The sequence below is a fragment of the Sciurus vulgaris genome, assembly GCF_902686455.1.
Source record: "Sciurus vulgaris genome assembly, chromosome: 5".
NCBI classification, from domain to species: domain Eukaryota; kingdom Metazoa; phylum Chordata; class Mammalia; order Rodentia; family Sciuridae; genus Sciurus; species Sciurus vulgaris.
In genome coordinates this window covers 7,437,609-7,460,614 of record NC_136465.1, presented here as the reverse complement: position 1 = coordinate 7,460,614, position 23,006 = coordinate 7,437,609, and the positions used below count along the sequence as shown (strand labels likewise).

At 36.4% G+C, this 23,006-nt stretch overlaps 1 protein-coding gene across 1 annotated transcript in view; it reads left to right on the top strand.

The window, feature by feature from the left end:
• MTMR9 (myotubularin related protein 9) overlaps nucleotides 1-23,006 on the top strand; it is a 42,568-nt gene that overhangs the window by 3,012 nt on the left and 16,550 nt on the right. The window contains 8 exon segments of the mRNA XM_079139951.1: nucleotides 10,675-10,784; nucleotides 14,786-14,821; nucleotides 14,824-14,846; nucleotides 14,849-14,896; nucleotides 14,898-14,912; nucleotides 20,074-20,232; nucleotides 20,234-20,248; nucleotides 22,231-22,448. Of these exon segments, the coding sequence (XP_078996077.1) occupies nucleotides 10,675-10,784; nucleotides 14,786-14,821; nucleotides 14,824-14,846; nucleotides 14,849-14,896; nucleotides 14,898-14,912; nucleotides 20,074-20,232; nucleotides 20,234-20,248; nucleotides 22,231-22,448 (624 nt within the window).

Below are 23,006 nucleotides of genomic sequence, written 5' to 3'. Positions count from 1 at the left end.
GTGTCCTTGGGCAAGATATTTCACTTCTCTGAACCTCAGTTTTGTCACTTAAGAAGAAGATAATCCCTCCCATATCAAGTAACAATTTATATTTGAATAATGCTTCATAAGTCTGTAGAATACTTGTATGTACTTTGCTTACATCATTTTATTTGATCCTTCCAGGACACAAGCCTTACAACTCCGCTGGCCTTTTCTTTTTATTGACCTCTGATGCAGAAAATTGAGATAGTCCTTTTGGGTTGATGCCTCATATTCATGATTGACTTATAAAGGTTTTCTGTTTTTACATTTATTCTCCATCCCTATTTCACCCCGATTTCTCCTGTCCTCCCCAATTCCTTTAAGCAGCCATGTTTCTAAACTAGATAGTGCTGTTGTGCGTGGGTGTGTCATCTACCTGATAGGCATTATGCTGGAGATCTTGTCGGGTTTCTTGGCATTTTTAACACGGTATCCTTTTTCAAGGTCTCTTCTGTATTGGGGTATGTATACCTACTTCACTGATTTTGATGTTGGCATTGAATTCCAAAGTATCTAAAACATGTTACTTTTCAAGCCTTTTCAGTAAGCTCCAGCTTCATGCTGTCACAACCCTGATGAACATCTGTGTTCATGTCCTATCATAGTTTCTTGCAAGAGTTTCTCTGAGATCATACTTAGGTTGGAATTGACTGTAAAGTGGGTACATAAGCTTAGGATGGAATTGACAGTAAAGTGGGGTACATATCTCCCTGCTGCACTGATCTCCAAAATGACTGTTGTAGTTTGCCCTCCAACCAGGTGCAAGAGGGAGTCCTTTTCCCCACATTCTTACAAGCAATTCGTATTGTCTTTCTACTTTTCATGAGTCTTATTATAGATTACAAAATACTGTTGCTTTGTTTTGATTTGTACTTCACCCATTAATGTCATGTTTAAGTGTCTCTTTATGTACTCGTTAACAATACATGTTTTTAGTTTTTGCACTCTTTCTGTGACTTACCTAATTTCTCCAGCCCATTTTTCAAAATTATGTGTGTTGCGCTTTCGTGTTAGTTTGTGTAGGTTTTTTGTGTGCTCTGTGGATACTGACTCTCCAGCTAGGCATTGCAGATGGCTCTTTCTAGTTTCTCACTCAGCTGTTAACTTTCCTGGCCCATTCTTTGTTGAACCGTAGTTCTTAATTTTAATGCAAAATTCATGAATTTTTTACTTTATGGTGTGTGCTTTATGAGTCTTAAGAACTCCTTCACTGTTCCAGAGTCACCATGGCATTCTTGACATTTTCTTTCATGATGGCTCTTAGTTTTATCCTTCACTTATAGGTCTGTATTTTGTTTGAGTTCTGCCTTTGTTTCAAATGTGATGAGAGCTCAATTCTTTTTCTCCATTAAGCATTAACATTGTCTTCTAACAGCAAGTCAGTCTGTCATATATGAAATTCTTGTATTGTGTGAGTGACTGTTTCTGAGCTCTCTCTCTTGATCTGTTGGCTTGTTAATCTTTTATTACTATATTCTTTTTACTCCTATGGATTTGTGATATGACTTAAAACCCAATAGTAGTTAGTTGCTCCTCCTCTTTTTCCTTCCCCTTCCTTCTCTTTCCTCTTCCTCCTGCTCCTCCTCTTATTCCTTCCTTTTCTTCTTCTGAGTTGTACTCTTTCTGTATTGCTCAGCTTGGTCTGGGATTCCTGCACTCAAGTCATCCTTCTACCTCAGTCTCGCAGGTAGCTTGACCTACAGGTGTGAGCCACTGTGCCCAGCTTCCTCTTCTTTCTAAAAAAGTTGCCAATGGTTTGAACCTGTATAATGGACCATGTAATTTTTGAATTTTCCATTTTCATAGAATTTGAAGAAACTTTAGGCTGATGACATAGCTCTGTGGTAGAGCATGTGCTTAGCATGCATAAGGTTCTAGATTTGATCCCTACCAAAACAAAAAATGGACCAAAACAGTTTATTTAAAATAAGTGCAGGCTTACAGGAAGTTGCAAAAGTAGTACGTACAAGTCTGTTAATCCTTTGCCCAGCTTCCCCCAATGTGATGTCTTATATAAAGGTAGTATAATATCAAGACTGGGACATTGAACCCGGTGTATTATTAACTAGACCACAGACTTTACAAATTTTTCACCAGTGTCATAGAATTTTGAAATTGAATTGTTTTGAATTTGTAAAGTAATTAGAGTCAAACTGATGTCTTTACATCCATGAAGAATGGATCATTCTTTATTCAGATTCTTCTTCACATCCCTTAATGGAGTTTTAAAATTGTGTGCATGCCAGGTTCTGTACTAGGAATGGAGGATATAAAAATTATTCAAACATGACTTTTACCTTAAAGAGTTATTACAAGAAATAAACATATAAAGTAGTAGGTGTAATGAAGTATTTTAAGTGCTATGATAGGCATATGTATAGGGCATGAATGGGACAGTAGGAGAAAATAATAAAATAGGACTGAATCTGACAGTTGATGTGAATTGCAGGAATTTTGGGGAGCTCTTATACTTTTTAAAAAAATTTCTTGACCCAGTATTCTACAGCAGTAACTGATAGAAACATTGAGTGAATGACTGAAGACTACTTTAATTGTTCATAGCATTTTTTTTTTTTTTTTTGGGTACTGGGAATTTAACCCAGGGGTGCTTTGCCATTGAGCCACATCTGTAGCCCTTCTGTTTTTTATTTTGAGAAAGAGTTTTGCTAAGTTTCTTAGGGCCTCATCAAGTTTCTGAGGCTGACCTTGAACTTGTGATCCTCCTGTCTCAGCCTTCAGTAACCTCCCTGCACAGCATTTTTGTTTACAAAAGTAACAATTATTTTTAATTCCTGTAGCCATTCACTATACTTTTTAATATTAGATAAAGCCAGCCAGACTAATAGAAGAATAATGTTCATTTTTTAAAAGAAGTTGGTCTTTTCTTAAAAGTAGATGATGTGGAAATTAACAAAAGGATAGCCATGTATGTCTCTTGTCTTTTGAGTGCTATTTAAAATTTTTTTTCTAATTTGTTGTACATGACAGTAGAATGTATTTTATACATTTGGTAAGTCCATACATAAACTATTTTTTAAACACAGTTTGGTTATTGTGTGCATTTTATTTCCAGCTCAAGCAGAATGAAAGCATAATTTTAAAAACAGCTTTATTGAGGTATAGTTGATATGCAATAAACTGTACATAATTAAATTATAAAATTTGTTATATTTTGGTATATGTATTAAGTTGAGATAAGCAACATATCCCCAAAAGTTGCCTGGTGTCATTTTGTAATCCTTCTTTTCCTTTCCCAGGTATCCACAGGTTAATTTGCTTTTTATTGAAGTTTATGTTAGTCATAAATCATGCAGTGCTCTTCATCTTGATTCTTTCACTCAGCATAATTAAGATTCATCCATGTGTATCAGTAGTTGCTGGCTGGTATTCTGTTGTGTTGTAGGTCACAATTTATTAACCTGATGGAGATTTGAGTTGTTTCTACTTTGAGGCTATTAAGTAAAGGGGCAGTGAACATTTTTATACAAATCTTTGTATGACTTTAAAGTTTCTTCTGGGGGAAAGAGGCATCAGATAGAGGTGTATGTTTAATTTTTTAGGAAACTGCCAAGTGCTTATACCTACTGTTTTACATTCCTTCCAACCCAGTATGGGAGTTCCAGTTCCTCCATTTCCTTGCCACCACTTGGTATGGTCAGTCTTTTAAATTTTAGCTGTTCTAATAGGTGAGAATATTACTGTGGTTTAAGTTTTACGTTTGCGTCTCCCTTATGATGAATGACATGCAACAGCTTTTCATGTTTTTATTGCTATTCTGTGGGTCTTTTTTTTTATTTTATTGTAAACAAATGGGATACATGTTGCTTCTCTGTTGTACATGGCGTAAAGGCATACCATTTGTGTAATCATGAATTTACATAGGGTAATGGTGTTTGATTCATTTTGTTATTTTTCCCTTCCCCCCACCCCTCCCACCCCTCTTTTCCCTCTATACAGTGCTTCCTTCCTCCATACTTGCCCCCCTGCCTAACCTAACTCTAACCCTAACACTAACCCTCCCCTCCCCCCATTATATGTCATCATCCACTTATTAGCGATATCATTCGTCCTTTGGCTTTTTGAGATTGGCTTCTCTCACTTAGCATAATATTCTCCAATTTCATCCATTTGCCTGCAAATGCCGTAATTTTATCATTCTTTATGGCTGAGTAATATTCCATTGTATATATATACCACAGTTTCTTTATCCACTCATCAATTGAAGGGCATCTAGGTTGGTTCCACAGTCTGGCTATTGTGAATTGAGCAGCTATGAACATTGATGTGGCTGTATCTCTGTAGTATGCTGATTTTAAGTCCTTTGGGTATAGGCCAAGGAGTGGGATAGCTGGGTCAAATGGAGGGGTCCATTCCAAGTTTTCTAAGGAATCTCCACACTGCTTTCCAGAGTGGCTGCACTAATTTGCAGCCCCACCAGCAATGTATGAGTGTACCTTTCTCCCCACATCCTCCCAACACCTGTTGTTGCTTGTATTCTTGATAATCGCCATTCTAATTGGGGTGAGATGGAATCTTAGGGTGGTTTTGATTTGCATTTCTCTTATTACTAGAGATGTGAACATTTTTCCATATGTTTGTTGATTGCTTGTAGATCTTCTTCTGTGAAGTGTCTGTTCATTTCCTTGGCCCATTTGTCAACTGGATTATTTGAATTCTTGGAGTAGAGTTTTTGAATTCTTTATAGATTCTGGAGATTAGTGCTCTCTCTAAAGTATGATTGGCAAAGATATTCTCCCACTCTGTAGGCTCTTTCTTCGCATTGCTGATAGTTTCCTTTGCTGAGAGAAAGCTTTTAGTTTGAATCTATCCCAGTGGTTGATTCTAGCTTTATTTCTTGTGCTATGGGAGTCCTGTTAAGGAAGTCTGATCCTAAGCCAACAAGGTGAAGATTTGGACCTACTTTTTCTTCTATAATCTGCAGGGTCTCTGGTCTGATTCCGAGGTCCTTAATCCATTTGGAGTTTAGTTTCGTGCATGGTGAGAGATATGGGTTCTGTGGGTCTTTTTTTGCTAAGGGTTTACCCAGATTTTTTAATTAGTTGGCTTGCTTTCTTTTTAAGTCAGAGAGAGAGAGAGACTCTGTATGTAAATGTGTATATATATTCTGGATACAAGTTCCTTATCATATGTGAGATTTGCATCTATTTCCTTAATCTGTAGCCTGTCTTTTCTTCTTTAACATGTCTTTCGAAGAGCAGAAATTTCACATTTTGAAGAATATCAATTTATTGGTTTATTTTTTCATGGATTAAGATTTTTGTGTCTTATCTTAAAAAAAAAAAAAAAAAAAAAAAAACATTGCTTAACCCAAGGTTACTAAGGTTCTTCCATGTTTTCTTCTAACACTTTATAGTTTTAGGTTTTACATTTAGATGTTTAAGATTCATTTTGTGTTAGTGTTTGTATATGGTTCATGGTATGGAATCCATTTTTGTTTTAATGGACATTCTATTGTTCTAGCTTAATTTGTTGAAAGTGTGCTCTTCAGTAAATTGTCTTTGCATCTTTGTCCATTTAAAACTGGTTTGATTTCTGGACTCCCTTTTCTGTTTCATTGATCCATATGTTTCTCTCATGCCATTATCATGCTGTAAGCTACTGTAGCTTTATATTAGGTCTTAAAATTATGGAGTGTTAACCAACCAACTCAGAGTTTTACACAATTTGTTCATAATCAAAGTTGATTGTGTGAAGTCATTTGCATTTCCATATGAATTTTACAATCAGCTTTTTTCAATTTCTACTTAAAGGCCTCCTAGGATTTTCATTAGAATATGTTGAATCAGTAGATTAATTTGGGTAGAATTGACTTCTTAACATATTGAGTCCGGCAACCCACGAACAAAGTGTATCTCTCTCTCTCTCTCTCTCTCTGTCTCTTTTTTAGGACTTAATTTTTTTTTTTTTTTTTTTTTTCAGCCAAGTTTGCTGGTTTTCACTTAGGTCTTTTAACTGGTCAGCTTTTCCTCTGTATATTTCATATTTTAATGCTATTTCTAGTGCTGCTAATTTTTATTTTCAGTTTCCAGTTGGTCATTTGTATTAGTCATGTTTCTTATTTTGTATATTTCATGATACTTTGACATCTTAGGGCCTTGTAGACGTGGGGTTGACTGCTTCTCCCAGGATTACCTAATTCCTGGAGATAGCAAACAACTTGCCTGCAAGATGCCTTTGATTGGCAAACCCACCACATCCAAGTGCATTCCCCTTTACTCTTTTTTTTTTTTTTTTTTATTGTAAACAAATGGGATACATGTTGTTTCTCTGTTTGTACATGGCATAAAGGCATACCATTTGTGTCCCCTTTACTCTTTTTTCAAGTGGACTTCACTCAGGACCTTACCCTCAATAATTCATGAGGAAGGCCCATCCCTATATCTTAGAGCCTGCCCAAATTAGCCACCCTGTCCAATACTAAATTTGCTAAGCTTGCCCACTGTCCTGTACATTCCTTTCTGTGGAAACCACTGTGAAGACTCTGGCCGGTGCTTTTCGCTGGCTCCTTCTTTCTGACCCACCTAGAGTACACTGTGTGGCCTTATGTGGTGTGGCATGTTGTGCCCCTTCCTCTTGGGAACTGTGAGTAACAAACTGTTTTTTCCAATGATAGTCACCTGATCTGTTGTCCTTAATGTATTTGAATAAAAACAAAATTCTAGGAATATTTTAAAATACTGTTGAAATAGTATATAGAAGTACTGTTGATTTTTGTGTATTGACTTTGTTTTCTGCAGCCGGGCTGAAACTAATTTGTTACGTCTTTGAACATTTTTTTCAGTGAAAGATTTGGGTGAAAGTCTTTCTGTGGTGCTGGGGATCAAACTTGTGCATGCTACACAAGTGTTCTACCACTAAGCTCCACCCTCAGCCCATTGGATCTTCTAAGTATACAATCACATCATCTGTGAATACAGTTTTCTTTCTTTCTTCTTTTTTTTTTTTAATATATTTTTAGTTGTAGCTGGACCCAATACCTTTATTTTATTTATTTATTTATTTATTTATTTATTTATTTATTTATTTATTTATTTATTTATTTTTATGTGGGGCTGAGGATTGAACCTAATGCCTCACCTGTGCTAGGCAAGCACTCTACCACTGAGCCAAACCCCAGCCCCTAATTTTCTTTTTTTTCAACATGGGTGCCTTTTATTTGTTATTCTGGCTTTCCTGCACTGGCTATAACTTTCAGTACAATGTTGAATAGAAGTAGTGAGAGTGAATATCTTAGTGTTTTATTCCTGATCTTACTGCAGAAAGAAATCATTCTTTCACCTTAAATTAAGTACGCTATTAAGCTTAGACTTTTTTTTTTAAATGTAATTGCTTTTATCAGGCTGAGGAAATTCCCTTCTGTTTCTAATTTGCTGAGAGTTTTTTTTTGTTGTGTTGTTTGTTTTGTTTTTAAGCACGATCAAGATGTTGGATTTTTGTCATGTCTTTTTCTACATCTGTTGAAATAGAAGATACAAGGTTTTTCTCTTTTTAGTTTGTCAGTGTGGTGGATTACTTGATTTCAAATGTTCAGCTAAAGTTGCATTCCTGGGGTAAACCCCAATTAGTCATGATGTGTTATTCTTTTTATATATTGTAGAATTTGATTTACCAGTGTTCATTTAGAAATTTTGCACTTATTTTCATGAGGGATATTGCTCTATAGTTTTCTTGTAGTATCTTTGTCTGGTTTTTGTATTAGGGTAATAATGGCCTTGTGGAATAAATTAAGAAGTAATTCCCTCTCTTCAGTTTGCCAGAATTTTGTATTGAATTGGGTAGTGTTTTTCCTTAAATGTTTTGTTGAATTCATCAGTGAAGCCGTCTAGGCCTAGAGTTTTCTTTGTGGGGAGGATTAAAGAAAATTTCAATTTCTTTAATAGATCCAGAACTAGTCAGACTATTTCTTCTCAAACATTTCTTGGTAGTTTCGTGTTTTGAGGAACTATATCTTTTTAAAAATTTTTACTTTGCTGAATTTATTTCTATAACAATGCAAATAATGAATACCGTTCCTATATTCCTTACTTCCTCTTCAGTCTACAGTCTGAGTTCTTTATATATTCCTAGAGTGTAATCCCCTGCCAGGAGCAGCCAGCAAAGATTTTCTCTCCTTCTGTAGGCTCTCTCTCCATTCTCTTAATAATTTCCTTTGCTGTGTAGAAGCTTTTTAATTTGATGGCATCCCACTAATTGATTTGTGGTTTTATTTCTTGGGCTTTAGGGGTCTTGTTGAGGAAGCTGGTGCCTGTACCTATATGATGAAGTGTTGACCCTGTGTTTTCTTCTAGCAGTTGCAAATTTTCTGGTCTAATTCTTCAGTCTTTGATCCATTTTTATTTGAGTTTTGTGCAGGTTGAGAGATAGGGGTCTAATTTCATTTTTCTACATATAATTATCTAGTTTTCCCAGCACCATTTCTTAAAAGGCTCTTTTGCTTCAGCATGTATTTTTGGCCCCTTTGTCAAGTATCAGATGGCTGTAAAGTATGTGGGTTTGTCTCTGTCTTCTATTCCATTCCTTTGGTCTTCTTGTCTCTTTTAATGCCAATACCATGCTGTTTTTGTTTCTGTAGCTCTGTAGTTATAATTTGAGATCAGATGTCCTCATGTCTCCTAACCTGTTCTTATCACTTAGAATTGCTTTGACTATTCTGGGTCTCCTTTTCTAAATGAATTAAGGACTTTTTTCCCTAGTTCTGTGAAGAATGTCATTGGTGTTTATGGAGATTGCATTGAATCTGTATATTGTTTTTGGTAGTATGGCCATTTTGACAATATTAATTCTGCCTCTCCAAGAGCATGGGAAGTATTTTTATCTTCTAAGGTCTTCTTAATTTTTTTCTCAGTGTTCCATAGTTTTCACTGTAGAGATCTTTTACCTCTTTGGATAGATTAATTCCGAAGTATTTTATTTTATTGTTTTTTTGAGATTATTGTGAATTTCCTGATTCTCTGCATAATTGCTGTTGATGTATAGGAGGGCTGTTGATTTATGAGTGTTGATCTGGTATCCTGCTGCTTTGAATTCATTTATCAGCTCTAGAACTCTAGCTATCTTATGGTGTTTTTAGTCTTTTCAATACAGGATCATGCCATTAGCATGTCATTTGTATCCCTTTAATCTCCTCTTGTCTGATCGCTTGGTTAGAGTTTGAGAACTATGTTGAATAGTGGTTGTCTTGTTCCTGATTTTAGAGGCAGTTCTTTTAGTTTTTTCTCCATTCAGTATGATTTTAGCTTTGGGTTTGTCATACATAGCCTTTATAATGTTGAAGTAAATTCTACTCCCTAGTGTCTCCAGCATTTTTAACACGAATGGGTGCTGGATTTTGTCAAAGGTCTTTTCCGCATCTGTTGAGATGATCATATGATTGTTGTCCTTAATTCTATTTAAGTGGTGAATTATATTATTGATTTGTGTATGTTGAACCAGCTTGCATTCCTGGGATGAAACCTACTTGTTCATGATGTGTTATCTTCTTGGTATGTTTCTGAATACCGTTGGCTAATATTTTGTGAATGATTTTTGTATGTAAGTTCATCAGGGATATAGGTTCATCTAGGTTTCTTAATGTGTCTTTGGCTGGTTTTGGTATCAGGGTTATATTGGCTTCATAGAATGTGTTTAGAAGTGTTCCCTCCCTTTCAGTTTCATGGAATAATTTGAGAAAGTCTGGTGTTCTTTAAAGGTCTCGTAGAAACTCAGCTAAGAATCTATCTGGTCTTGGGCTTTTCTTTGTTGGAATACTTTTAATTACAGTTTCAATTTCATTATTTGATATTGGCCTGTTTAAGTTTTCTATATCTTCCTGATTCAATTTGGGCAGGCCATATATATCTAATTACTTGTCAATATCTTCTAGATTTTCCATTTTTATTGGAGTACAGATTTTCAAAATAGTTATTTTTCAGGAAATTTTTATAGTTGTAGATGGACAGAATGCTTTTATTTATTTTAATATGGTGCTAAGGATTGAATCCAGTGCCTCACACATGCTAGGCAAGTGCTCAGGCACTGAGCTACAGCCCCAACCCTCAAAATAGTTCTTAATGATCCTCTGGATTACAGAAGTGTCTATAGAGATATTTCCTTTTTAATCTCTAGTTTTGTTTATTTGAGTCTTCTCTCTTAAAAGTTAATAGTTTTTAATTTTTTTTTTTTTTTTTGTGGTGCTGGGGATTGAACCCAGGGCCTTGTGCTTACAAGGCAAGCACTCTACCAACTGAGCTATCTCCCCAGTCCCAGTTTTTAATTTTTAAATATTGAAAAGATGTTTTAAATGAACTGCTACAATGTTAGGTACAAAGCTGTAGAACATTTCTCTATAGATACTTAACTTGTTAATTACAGATATTTTTTCCTGTGCTTTGGAGTAAGATCCCAAATAATCTTCATTAAATGAGTTATCCTAATGTGCATTATTTTATGAATTTGAAAAAATTATATGTACATGTGTTTTAAATACTTTATGGCAAACATTTTAATGATGCAAGCTTGACTCAGATTAATTAAGGGGAGAATAAAGATAGATAAAGATGGGTGATTGCAACTATATTTTTTTAAAAGAAACAATCATATTTAAAATTAGGAATATTTGTATTCCTAAGCATGATTTATAATTTCTTACAGATTTGTGGGATCTCTGGGTACCATCATCATAAAATGTAAAGATTTTCGAATTATTCAGTTGGATATTCCTGGAATGGAGGAATGTTTAAACATAGCCAGTTCCATTGAGGTAAGTATTTGGAGGCAAAATCTTGTGGGGGGGGGGGGGGAGTTACATTCTGACTCAATTTTTCTCTTTTATCATGTTTTCTGACTCAGATCCTAAAAACTGACAGGAAAAGCCTCACCCTGACTCATTGTTACTTGAGTGTCATGGGACTGTTGTGACATATAGCAGTTTTTACTGTTAATCATTTTATATGAGCAACCCTAATTCCATGATCTGCTTAGTTTTCTGTGGAATTGCATTCCAGGGACTTAATAGAATTTCCATGGGTTCATAGTGGTGAAATGATAGATAATGTTTAAATTGAGTATGTATGGGTATGTAGATACCTTGGGAAAACTTAGAGAATGTAGTAAAGAATTTCTTGTGAGAAACTTTACAGTTTTGTTTGACATTTCATATTTAGTATTTAAATCTTGATATTTTCTCTGAATCAAAGTGAACCTTTTTTGGTGCCCTAGTGGGTTTTTTCAAATAACATCATGTAGAATTGCTTTGGGTTGTGTTACAGTGAGTAGGTATGGGGGCCGTAGAAGCCCCTGTTGACTCACCCTCCCCTGCCTTCTGAGGGCTTCCTCAAACATTGAGAACCATTAGTGAGAGGGTTTTATTATTTCTCTTCCAGGAAAGTAACTACACACAGATTTTTTTCCTTAATATACTAATATATCTTTTGCAATAGATGCAACCCTACACCTTTGGATAGAGATATTAATAATGTAATATGATTCTTGTTATAATACAGTGTGAGTCTTTATTTTACTACTTGGTAGCTTTGACCATGGGACAAAGTATTTCACCTCTCTGACAATTAGTTTTCCACTTTTGTTGTAAAATGAGGATGATATTTCCTACATTTTAGTGCTGTTGTAAGAATATTAGTTGATTTATGTGGTGCTTAGTATAATACGTGTGAGTAGTAGCTACCATTGAGTGCCTTCTGTCATTTACTGAGTGAAGTTTAATGGTAAGAATTTGTGGAAAAATATCCTCATAAGATTTGCTATCTTAAACGTTTTTTCTAAAGGTACCATTCAGTTGTGTATAATAAGTATATTCACATCGCTGTAAGAGATCCCCACAACTAAAGCATTTATTATCACCTGTGGTCATAGTGTTTTTTTTTGTTTTTTTTTGTTTTTTTTTTTTTTAGTAAATCTGAATTTCCGTATTCATTTTCATCAGTTTGCTTAAGACAAGATGTGTTTGCTTTGTATTTACTTAAACAATATTGAACATTGGTTCAGATCACAAATAATAGAAATTTTACTTGGATAATTTTAAATTTCAGTTGAAGAACTTATACTGTTTTTTTGCCTCATCCTAACCAAATTTGGTGTGTACTCAAGTTTTACGCTGAATCATTGCCATTAAATTTATCAATTAACTCTGGGTTTATATTATTTTCTAGATAATTATTGAGGAAAAATGGGGAGAAATTCTTAAAAATATATAACTAGAATATTGCTTGGTTTTTAAATAAGAATAGAGAACTAGAGAAGCAACTGTTTTTATACTGAGTAAATGGCATGTACTTTTTGTGCATTTGCTAAACTTATTTAAGGAAATGAGAAGATGAAGTGAACTGTTTTACATAGCTGTCATTTGGAAGTAAACATGACATTGGTTTGGCCAGATTCTCCAACATGAGTGAGAGAGTATTTTAACTTGCAGAGCATTAAGTTGAAATAACGTCCCACTATTTGGGCAGAGGAATGCCACTGGCCCTCTTCAGTTGAGAGAGAGAGGGTGGGGTGGGGTGAGGGAGGGAGGAGAGAGAGAGAGAGAGAGAGAGAGAGAGAGAGTGAGTGTGTGTGTGTGTGTGTGTGTGTGTGTGTGGTGTGGTGTGTTTCAAGTTATGAGGTGAATGTTTACGGACCTGCCCACGTTTTTGTTCTTCTCCCTCCGTGACCAGTGGTCTGTGAGATGGCCGGCTGGTGGGTGTTAGCGATGTGCTAGTGGTGCAGCACGGTGGTGAAGAAAGGGGGCAGAGCTTATTGCCACTTACTGACTGCATTCACTTAGCTTTGTTAGCATCTGACACCAATCAGTTTCCCTAAGTGGTTGTATATATTACCCAAAGCGCTTTAGAAATTGACTCATCATGTAGAAGCCCTTAGGGTTGAAAGAAGCCATAAATTATAAGCTTTTTTTCTAATTTGGCCTCTGACAAATGAAGTTCCATTGAATTGTTTTTACAGCGTAGTGAATACATGTAGTGGACCTGGCCTCAAACCTTTGCCTGCAGCCAGGCCCTATCCCTGTGCTGCATACATCTTAATTTAGGACTGATAAGTGAATCCCTCAGTAGCATAGGCCTTCCTCTACCTGTTCTTTATAATCAAGAGCCCACATACCCAAATATTCTGCTGCCAGATAGACCTCCATTGGAAGAATAACTGTCAAGTGCTCAGTTTTCCAAATTGTAGCGGGAAGCATGATGAAGCTTTTTTCCTATGGCATTTCAGCTGCCTTTTGGAATTGAAATATTTTCAGTTCTTTTAGCATTAATATGTTTAACAGAGAAGATTTATCTCTAGTGACATAAAACATCACAAGTAGAAATATGAGTGCTTATTGCCTGCAGAGTGGTTACTGATTTGCATTTAAAATAGCAGTTGCCATGTACAAGGCTCAGGGTTTCTCCTCAGCACTTGCAAAGAAAATACCAGCTGTATTGACAAGCAGCATCTCTGACCTAGGACAGATGTGGACATCGGATTTTGTGCTTCTGTTGGTACAGTTAGCATCCAAAGACAAATAACTTTGTGTTTGGACAAAGTTCATAAATAACTTTGGATGGGGATGGTTTTTGTTAAACTGCTGAACTGCATGTCCAGTGTAGTATTGAAAATCATGGGCCCATCCTTTTGTGAGCCAGACCCTACTGTGACCTAGAGGGAGGTAACTTTGTTCTGAGAGCTGTGATGTACACAGACTGTCATAACCTCCCCCTCAGAGGAGTGTGCCTGCAATTACTGCCTTTTGAACTATGTTAATTGATTAGGTGCCCTTTGTTCCCAGCCATACTGTTTTTTTCCATAACCCCCTATCAAAAGGATGAATCTGCCAAGTGAGGATTATGTTCCATCTCTCTGCCCCTCCTGTCTGGTCAGGTTTTCCTGGTTTATTACCCCAAATTTAAGTGCTACAGATGAATGTGGTCTCATTTGGGAACCATAGAGTTATTACTCCAATTTGAGACCAAGTCACTGCAGCATAAAGATATGAAAATACCTCACCAATTGGCATATTGGTTCTAGAATGGAGAAAATGAACACCAATTGAATTTCTACACAAGACATATAATAGCCAAAATTATCTTTGATTTTATTATGTGCCAGGAAAATTGCATGTATTCCTGTTGCATACATGATCTCTCTTAATGTTGCTGTTAACCTTACTGGGTGGGTATTGTTATTTCTCTCATGTTACAATTGAGCAATTGAGGCATAGAGAGATTAATTGGACTTGCCTACTTTTTACCTGCTGCTACACAGATTCTATGGTCTGTTTCCTGACTGAGATTTGGTCACTGAGCTTTGTCAGTTTTTTTTTTTTTTTTTTTTTTTTTTTGTACTTCCTATAAGGCACTCATTTTAAATAATTTACATATGTTTAAATAGCTAATACTGGATTTTGAACCAAGACCTTACTGAATAACCCAAAACTCTTTGTTCTCTGGTCCCTCGGAATTCTTAACCTTTTTATTAAACTTTATTAAATTGTATGAAGACTTGTTTCATTTTTCTCCTAGAATTGGCACGCACCTTTTTTTGTTCTTTTTTTCATCCAGACAGTACGTATTAAGTGTATGTTGTATATCAAATGCCTTTTTAGATGTTGGAAACATGGAAATAGCTTCAGTAAGACTATCACTGTGTCTATAAATACAGTTAGAAAACTGTATTGGGTGTGTATCATAATTAGGCTAGCTATGTGCTTACTCAATTAGAATGTGCTAAAGTTGTATGGCATATCTCTTTTTTTTCTTTCTATCACTAGCATTGTCTACCCTAGACTCTGTTACTCTGATGTACCCTTCTTCTACCGGCCTATGTTTGAGGTGTGATAGAAGACGGCTGGCATTCTTTCCTTCCTGAGCAAGAGTTTGAAACTTTACTCTTCAGCTGTAAGTTAATGTTTGAGAATTATGGGAAATTAGAAATAACCCAGCACTTTCATTTGTGAGAATGATCACTTTCTTTTGAAGAGAGAGAGGTCAAGTGAAGTTGACTTACCTGTGCCTAAAGGATGTTTCTATTGGTTGTTAATGCTGCTGCCTCTGACAGATTTGTATAATTTGTTTACTGCTGCAGCTGAAATGTCTTTTCTTCCAGTGGATTAAGATATTCCAAATATTACTTTTTAAATTTTGAAAATGACTTTGATAAATCATTAATATCTGCATAAAAATAGTCCTAGCATATTGTGAGTTAATTGTCGAGTATTTTAAAAGTGTCTCCTTGGGAACAGCTTCATGTATAGTAATTAGGTTCTGAGCTGTCTTTACAAATTGTGTTGAACCCATTGAACGCACAGTGTGCCATCTAGCACGTTGTTTCCATAGGTTAACTTCTGCGTTTTTATAATTTGGGTTGCTCAGACTAGGTGCTAGAACCAGGTTTTTTCCTGTTCTGGTCATTTTATTTCATTCTTCTTCCTCATACTTCTATGATAATACTTCTATAAGTGGGCACTAATGGGGCCAAGATGAAGGGATAAGGAACCATGGAATTTAAAGAGCAAAGGTATCCATTCCATAGTAATCAAGTGAGAAGGAAAGGGAATTTTATATTCTCATGCAGGCATTTTTTTTTTTTTTTAAGTCCCATTAGTCCCAATGACATGTTGATATTGAAAAGAAAGATTAAAAACATAAAGATACTTTGTATTGTAACCCAGACATATTATTGACAACTGACTTTCTTGATGACTGACCTTTCTAGGAGTCTATTTCCTGTTTGCAAAATGACCCTCAAGAATTCTTCCACTTTTAGCATACTGTTACTCCAGAATTATCCAGAAAGATTATTTCAGAGTCTTTGCTGAAGTACACATACAGCTTACCTGTATTTCCTCCTGCTACCCACTTTAGATATTTTATGTGCAAAAGGTGATGATAAGATTTTGATTCTGGTTCTAGTTGAGTGGCTACTATCTTACCAGCCTGTCTGCAGATATCAATGACAGTGTAAATCATCTACCAAAACTACTGGTCAGGTAAACAAAAAACGGTATCTTTAAAGGATCCAACATTTAGGGGAAATGAATGGAAGAATGAATTTCCTGGGTTTTTTTTTTTTTTTGTGTGTGTATGTGTGTGTTGGCTTTGTCCTGAGGTCAGCCTGATTGTGCATGTTGATGTGGAGCAGCTAACATTGCAGAGACAGCCCTCTTTCTGGTGGGAGAAGCCGCAGGATGGGAGCCTCAGAGCAGCCAGAGATATAGGAGAGGAGGACAGAATCTGGACAGGAGTGGGCCATAGAAAGGGGATCCTGGACCCTGCATACAGCTTCTAGTCTCTGACTGACTTGGGGCAAGTGAGCTCAGAGCTGAGTCGCCCTTGACTATAGTGTTTGAGTTGTAGATAAGGTTAACTAAGTTAGTTGCTGCTGAAACAAAGCTTCAACATTCTCCAAAGGATAGCATAGAATGTCTATATGGAGCAGGTATGTTCTTCATGAATGTTCACAAACATCTAGGACACAGTCAAAATTGAACCAGGATAATGTCACTCACTCCCCCTGAGCAAAAATGATCAACAATTCTGACCCCAGGATAACTTAAAAGTTTAAATTATCACATAAGGATTTTAAAACAGCTGTTGTAAAAACTACTCGGTCAGGTAAAAAAAAGTAAGCTTAAAATAAAAAGAAAAACAAAAGAAGACAAAAGCAAAAATTAAAGCATTGCCTTTGTGCTGTTCATAATGTGTGCAGATAGACTACCTTCAGAAGCAATAGTGTTAATTTAGTGTGGAATGGCTGATTGGATACATAGACCTAAATAGTTGGCAAGTGTTTTACGTTTTATATAATGCAAGCTAATGTTTAAGGTAAATAGAAGTGTTACTATATTTAAGTTAAAGATGTAAATTATATTTAAATTAAAGATATCTGTTATATATTTAAAATATGATATCCACATTAAAGATGAATATTGCCATCCCTAGAACAGGACTCCTTACCCCTGACAGTGTTGACGTTTGGGCTCTAATTCTTGTTGCAGGAGGCTTCCCTGTGCCTTAGAGTTTAGCAGCATTCCAGCATGGGCACTACTGTTTGCCAATAGCATTCTCCCTCCCACTCTCAGTTGATTCCAGACATGGACAGATGTTCCATTGGGGCAAAAATCACCCCTGTTTGAGAACCAATATCCTGGAGCAGTTGCTTTAATAAAATGCAAAGAAGTATATTTAAAAAGTTAAATTGGAATTCTAAAAAGTATTAAATCCAAAAAAAAAGGCAAGAAAGAAGAAACAGAGCAAAAAAATCAGAGAACAGACAAAATAATTAAATGCTTGACTAAAATCCAGCCATAACAATAACTTTTAATATTGGTGAGCCAGACACTCCAAAAAAGGCAGTGATTGTCAGAATGAATTAGAAAAATAAAAGATCCAGATGGATGCTGTATACAAGAGATGTGTTTTGAATTATAGACCACAGATTGTTTGAAAATGGCTCAAAAATTTGTAATATACAAATAAGCATAAAAAGGTACAAGTAACTGTTAATTCCAGATTAAAAAGTAAAAGACTTTAAGACAGGCACATTTTATAATAATAAAAAGATTGTTTATGTTTAACATATGTATGTATGTATGTATTAGCACAAGTTGACAGAAATGGAGAAATAAGCAGTTCTATAGTCAGGATAAGAGATTATTAAAACTGTCCTCTGGTCATTTAATAGAACTAGGCTAAAATAACACACAGTGAGATAAGTAGAGCCATAAAAGGTCTGGTCTGAACAGCATGGTTTTAATATTTACAGAGTACTGCTTTAACTTCTCCAGAGTACACATTCCTCAAGATGCACATGGCATGTTCCCCAGGAGAGACCATAAGCTGGGATGTTAACCAATCTAAATAAATTACAAAGGATTGAAATCACATAGACTGTAGTCTCTGACAACAAAGAAATTACAAATCAATAAACTAAGGTGTCTAGAAATATGTCCTAATATTCTAAATACACAGAATTTTATAATCTGTAGTTCAAAGATGAAATCACTTAGAAATACTGTGAACAGAAAGATAATGAAAGTGCAATCTCTCAGAATCTGTGCAGTATAGGTAAGGCAAAGTTTGGAGATAGTGTGCAGCTTTAAAATCTTACCCTAGAAAAGAAAATGAGTCTAAAATCATGGACCTAACACCAACTTAGGAAGCTAGGGAGGACAAAAACAGGATGAAGAGAGTAAATATAAAAGCAGAAAGCAGTAAGATAATTAGAATTAATAAGAGGTTTAGTGAAGTTGCTAATATATGATCAGTTTACAAAGTTGGGCATGGTGGTGTGCACCTGTAATCACAACACTCGGAAGGCTAAGGTGGAAGGATCACCTGAGCCAGAAGTGGAGAAGTTCAAGACCAACCTGGGCAACGTAGCAAGACGTGTCATAGATGAAGAAGAAGGGGGGGGGGGGCAGGCGAAGATCAGCTTCGAAATTACACTTGTATTGACAATAGTCAATCTGAAAGTGAATAAATACTTAGGAATAAATTTAACAAAGTTCAGGATCTGTATTCTGAAAGATGGAAAACATTGCTGAGAGAAGTTGTAGAAAAATCTAAATAAATGGGAGATATACTGTGTTCATTAATTGGAAGACAACATGGTTAAGATCAGTGGTTAGCTTGATGTGGGAAGAATAAGATAGTGAATATTTTAGGTTTCACTGGTCATGCAGTCTCTGGTGTAACTATTCCACTCTGTTGCTGTTAAAGCATGAAAACAGCAATAGACAATACACTAATGAATAGGTGTGCCAGATTCCAATTAAACTTTATTTATAAAAACAGGCAACAGGCTGGATTGGGCTCACTACGGTGGCAGAGTTCTCTTTGAAAAGTGAAAAATCAAAGTAACTAAAATCTGATGTTGAAATTTGTAAAATTTTTAAAAAAATAACAGTTTTAGCATGAGGCCCTGGGTTCAATTCCCCGCAATGCAAAAAAAAAAAAAAAAAAAAAAAAGAATGCATTTATAGTACATATAATACACTTTTTAGCTTCATCTTCCTACCAGTGAAGCTCCATGGTTGGTATACTAGGCCAACCTGTATTATAGGAAATTTGAATTTCTTGTACTATAAAAAGCCTTTTATAGTCTTTAAAGCAGTTTTCATTTCTGCTATTTGAAATAAGGTATTTGATAGTTTTAGGTGTATGTTTTGAGTCCTTAGTCTACTGAGTCAGACTATTTTATTGACTGCTAAGTGTCTTAGCACCTAGGTTTTTTTTTGTTTTAGTATTAGGGGTTGAACCCAGAGGTACTTTACCACTGAACTACATACTTGGTCCTTTTTAAAAAAAAAAAAATTTTTTTTTTCATTTTGCGACAGGGTCTCACTAAGTTGGTTAGGTCCTGGCTAGGTTGCTGAAGCTGGCCTTGAACTTGCAATCTTCCTGCTTCAGCCTCCTGAACTGCTGGGAGTACCGGTGTGCACTGCTGTATCTGGCTAGTAGTGAGATTTTTTTATTTTTAAGGAAGATGTTACCAGTCTCACTTTGTTTTCCTCCTTTTCTAGATATCAGAAAGGAATGAAGGATTTGATGTAGGAGGTAGCTCTGTTGCATCTCTTCTGGGTAGGCAGTATTCTGGAATTTTATAGTCTTAACTGGTGCTGTGCTTTTAAGACCATTAGCAAACTGGATGGTACCCAGAAAAGGAGGAATGGGGTAATACATTTAACTTGGAAGAGACTAAGGGGAGATGACTGTCTTTAAATATTTGATAGGATGTCATGTGAAATAGGGAACTTGCACTGTGTTATCTGAAATCATGGTAAACATGATAGAGGAAGTCATAGAGCAACAGGTTTTGCTCAATGTAAGCAAGCCCTTTCTAGGAACTAGGGATACAGAGCCAGCGGCACAGGAACCTCCTGAGGAGTGGAGCCCCTTTTCTCTGGAGGTATTTTAAATGTAGGTTAGGTATCCTAGTAAGTTCCCAAGAAATTGCTTCTTCATAAGTGAAAATTGACCTCTGAGGTCCTTTAGATTTTTTCATGTTATCTTGTAACACTGAGATATTTGCTTAACTTTGAAGTATTTTGTTTTTCAGACCAGTGACTGGAGGCTAAGCTATGTCAATAAGGAATTTGCCGTCTGTCCTTCTTACCCACCAATTGTCATAGTGCCCAAATCCATTGATGATGAAGCTCTTCGGAAGGTAGCCACGTTTCGACACGGAGGGCGCTTTCCAGTACTCAGCTATTATCATAAAAAAAAATGGAATGGTAAGTGGTACAGAACTGCGTCTTGATCTGCTGAAAGGGTTGGCCTGGGGATTGTTTCCTAGGAAGGTTGCTTTTTCTGTGTTCATGGAAGCTACTGGCCAGGTCGCTTCCACTAGGACTTCCTCATGTAAACTCTAGGAAACCAGGAGTAGGTTGTTTCTCTGATGAGGCTGTGATTGAATTCTTTCCATCATGCTCACCCTTAGAAAAGTCAATATGACTTGTCTTTGGGACACAGTGCAAAGGAAATTGGTTGTTTACATGATGCTTGCAGCAGCATTTTAAGGTAGAAAAATGAGAAATCTATTTTCTCATCAAATTTCCATGTGAATGACTTGAACAGATGTTTTTGTTTTTGGAAGAGAGAGGAGTGACACATAATCACTCATACTTTAGAAAACCTGGAAGTCAGGTTGGTCTCTGTGGCGCACGCCTGTAATCCCAGCAACTCAAAAGGATAAGGCAGAAGGATGGCAAGTTTGAGGGCAGCCTAAACAACTTGGTAAGACCTACCAAGCATAGCAAGACCCTGTCTCAAAATAAAAAAGAACTGAGGATGTAGCTCAGGGTAAAGTGCCTGTGATTTTATTTCGTAGTACCAAGAAAGAACATGGAAATCAGGAATTGAATAGGCAAGGACTTGCTGGATAATTCTAAATATTAGTCTCTAATTACTTTCTCCCCTCTCATTTTTCTCTCAGCTGATAAACTCTGCTTCTCATTTTGAAACAAAAAATAAATTAGTAGATGATTATGACTATCTTCCATTACCTCCAAATATCTTAAAATGGATATTTAGTGTCAACAGAATTTTTACAATTTGCTACTGTTTATTTATTTTGTGGTACTAGGGATTGAACCCAGATGTGTTTTAACTCTGAACTACCACCCCCACTCCTCTGTATGTTTTACTTTGAGACATGGTCTCCCTCTCACTAAGTTGCTGAGGATGGCATTGAACTTGCCATCCTCCTGCCTGAGTCACTTGGGACTACAGTCAGGTGTTAGATAAGGTACAGAGGTTGGTGTAAGTGGCTATTGAGAGAGACTAAAGATAGTTCAAGATAATTCTGGCTCTCAGGATGCAGCATTCCACCTGTCCACAATCATGATATTCTAGTCAGCCAAACGCTGCAAGATTTTCAGTGTAGATGTGTCTTCTTCAGGGAACTTCAGTTCACACTGTAGACAAATGAAAGGAAAAAGAACATACAAATTTTGTTAAATGCCTAAGATTGGGAGTATGAGGCTCAGAGAGCAGCAAGATGGCTGGACCTCGTAGAGCTTTACAGAGAGAGGGACTTAGGCTTCTTGGGGGAGGGTGTACATAGCAAGCCAGGTTTGGCTTGTTAGGCAGATGCAGCCTCCCAGGTAACAGCTGCCCATGCTCACCTTTGTCTGCACCAGGTTTCAGACCCCCAATCTCTCCTTCCAGTAGAAAGATCCCTCCTAGGTAGAAAGAGGCCTGGGGACATCAGAGAGAAAAGCCTCAGCCTGCATTCATTGTTGACTGCTGTAGACAGATGTAAATTTCTTTTTACAGGACAGCTTTTCAGAGCCATTCCTGTGTTCGCAGAGGTCTACAGTTAATTTGGAGTATAATATTTTACTCCCCTCCAAGCTCAAGGTTTATTGGCTCAAAGACCATTATTGTCTTCATTACAGGGTGAGGTCTGCCAGTTCGATTCATGGACTTAATGAATTGAAATACTTGATCTTAAGGAGGCGATATAATTTACTATGCAAAAATGTTTTGAGATAGTAGGAGGAAAAATTGTTTAAAAGTGCAACAAGTCTTGCCTTTGTTTTACATTATTACTGTTGTCAGTATATGGAACTATGTCTTTGTTTTTGATAAAATTCATCTCCAAAATGCTGTGTGATTGTTTTCCAGATGGTACTCTTAATCTAGCTGTTTCCTTTCTGTTTTCAGAAACTTTTAAAAAGCTGTCCTATTGATTGTCAGCATATTGTGCTTCTAGGTAATTATGCGAAGTGGTCAGCCACTCACTGGCACTAATGGGAGAAGGTGCAAGGAAGATGAGAAGCTGATAAATGCTACCCTCAGGGCAGGAAAGCGTGGCTACATCATTGACACACGAAGTCTAAACGTGGCCCAGCAAGCTAGAGCCAAAGGAGGTGGCTTTGAACAAGAAGCCCATTATCCCCAGTGGAGACGGATTCATAAGTCCATTGAGAGGTAAAAGGCTCTGGAGATAGGGAGGATTCTGCTGGAAACCAACTGGAGTGGATGAGCCCTTAGCCATTCAAAACTCACAAGTGCTCAGATGTGTGATAATTTAGGGTCAGCAATTGGCTGAAGAACTCATTGTGTCTTTTTTTTTTTTTTTTTTTTTCTTTTATTAAGGTTTTGTAAATAAAAATTGCATCTATTTATGGTGTACAGTATGCTTTTTTTTTCTTTTTTTGTATTGGGGATCAAACCCAGGAGCTCTTAACCACTGAGCCACATCCCCAACCCTTTTTAAAATATTTTATTTTAAAATATTTTATTTAGAGACAGTCTCATTAAGTTGCTTAGGGTCTTGCTAAGTTGCTGAGGCTGGCTTTGAACTCTCCATCCTCCTGCTGCTGGGATTATAGGCATGCACCACTGTGCCCAGCTACAATATGTTATTTTGATATACTTCAACATTGTGAAAAGACTACATCAATCTTTACACATCCATTACCTCATGTGCTTACTTTTCTGTGGTGAGAATATTTAAGGTCTATTTTCTTAGTAGTTTTCAAGTGT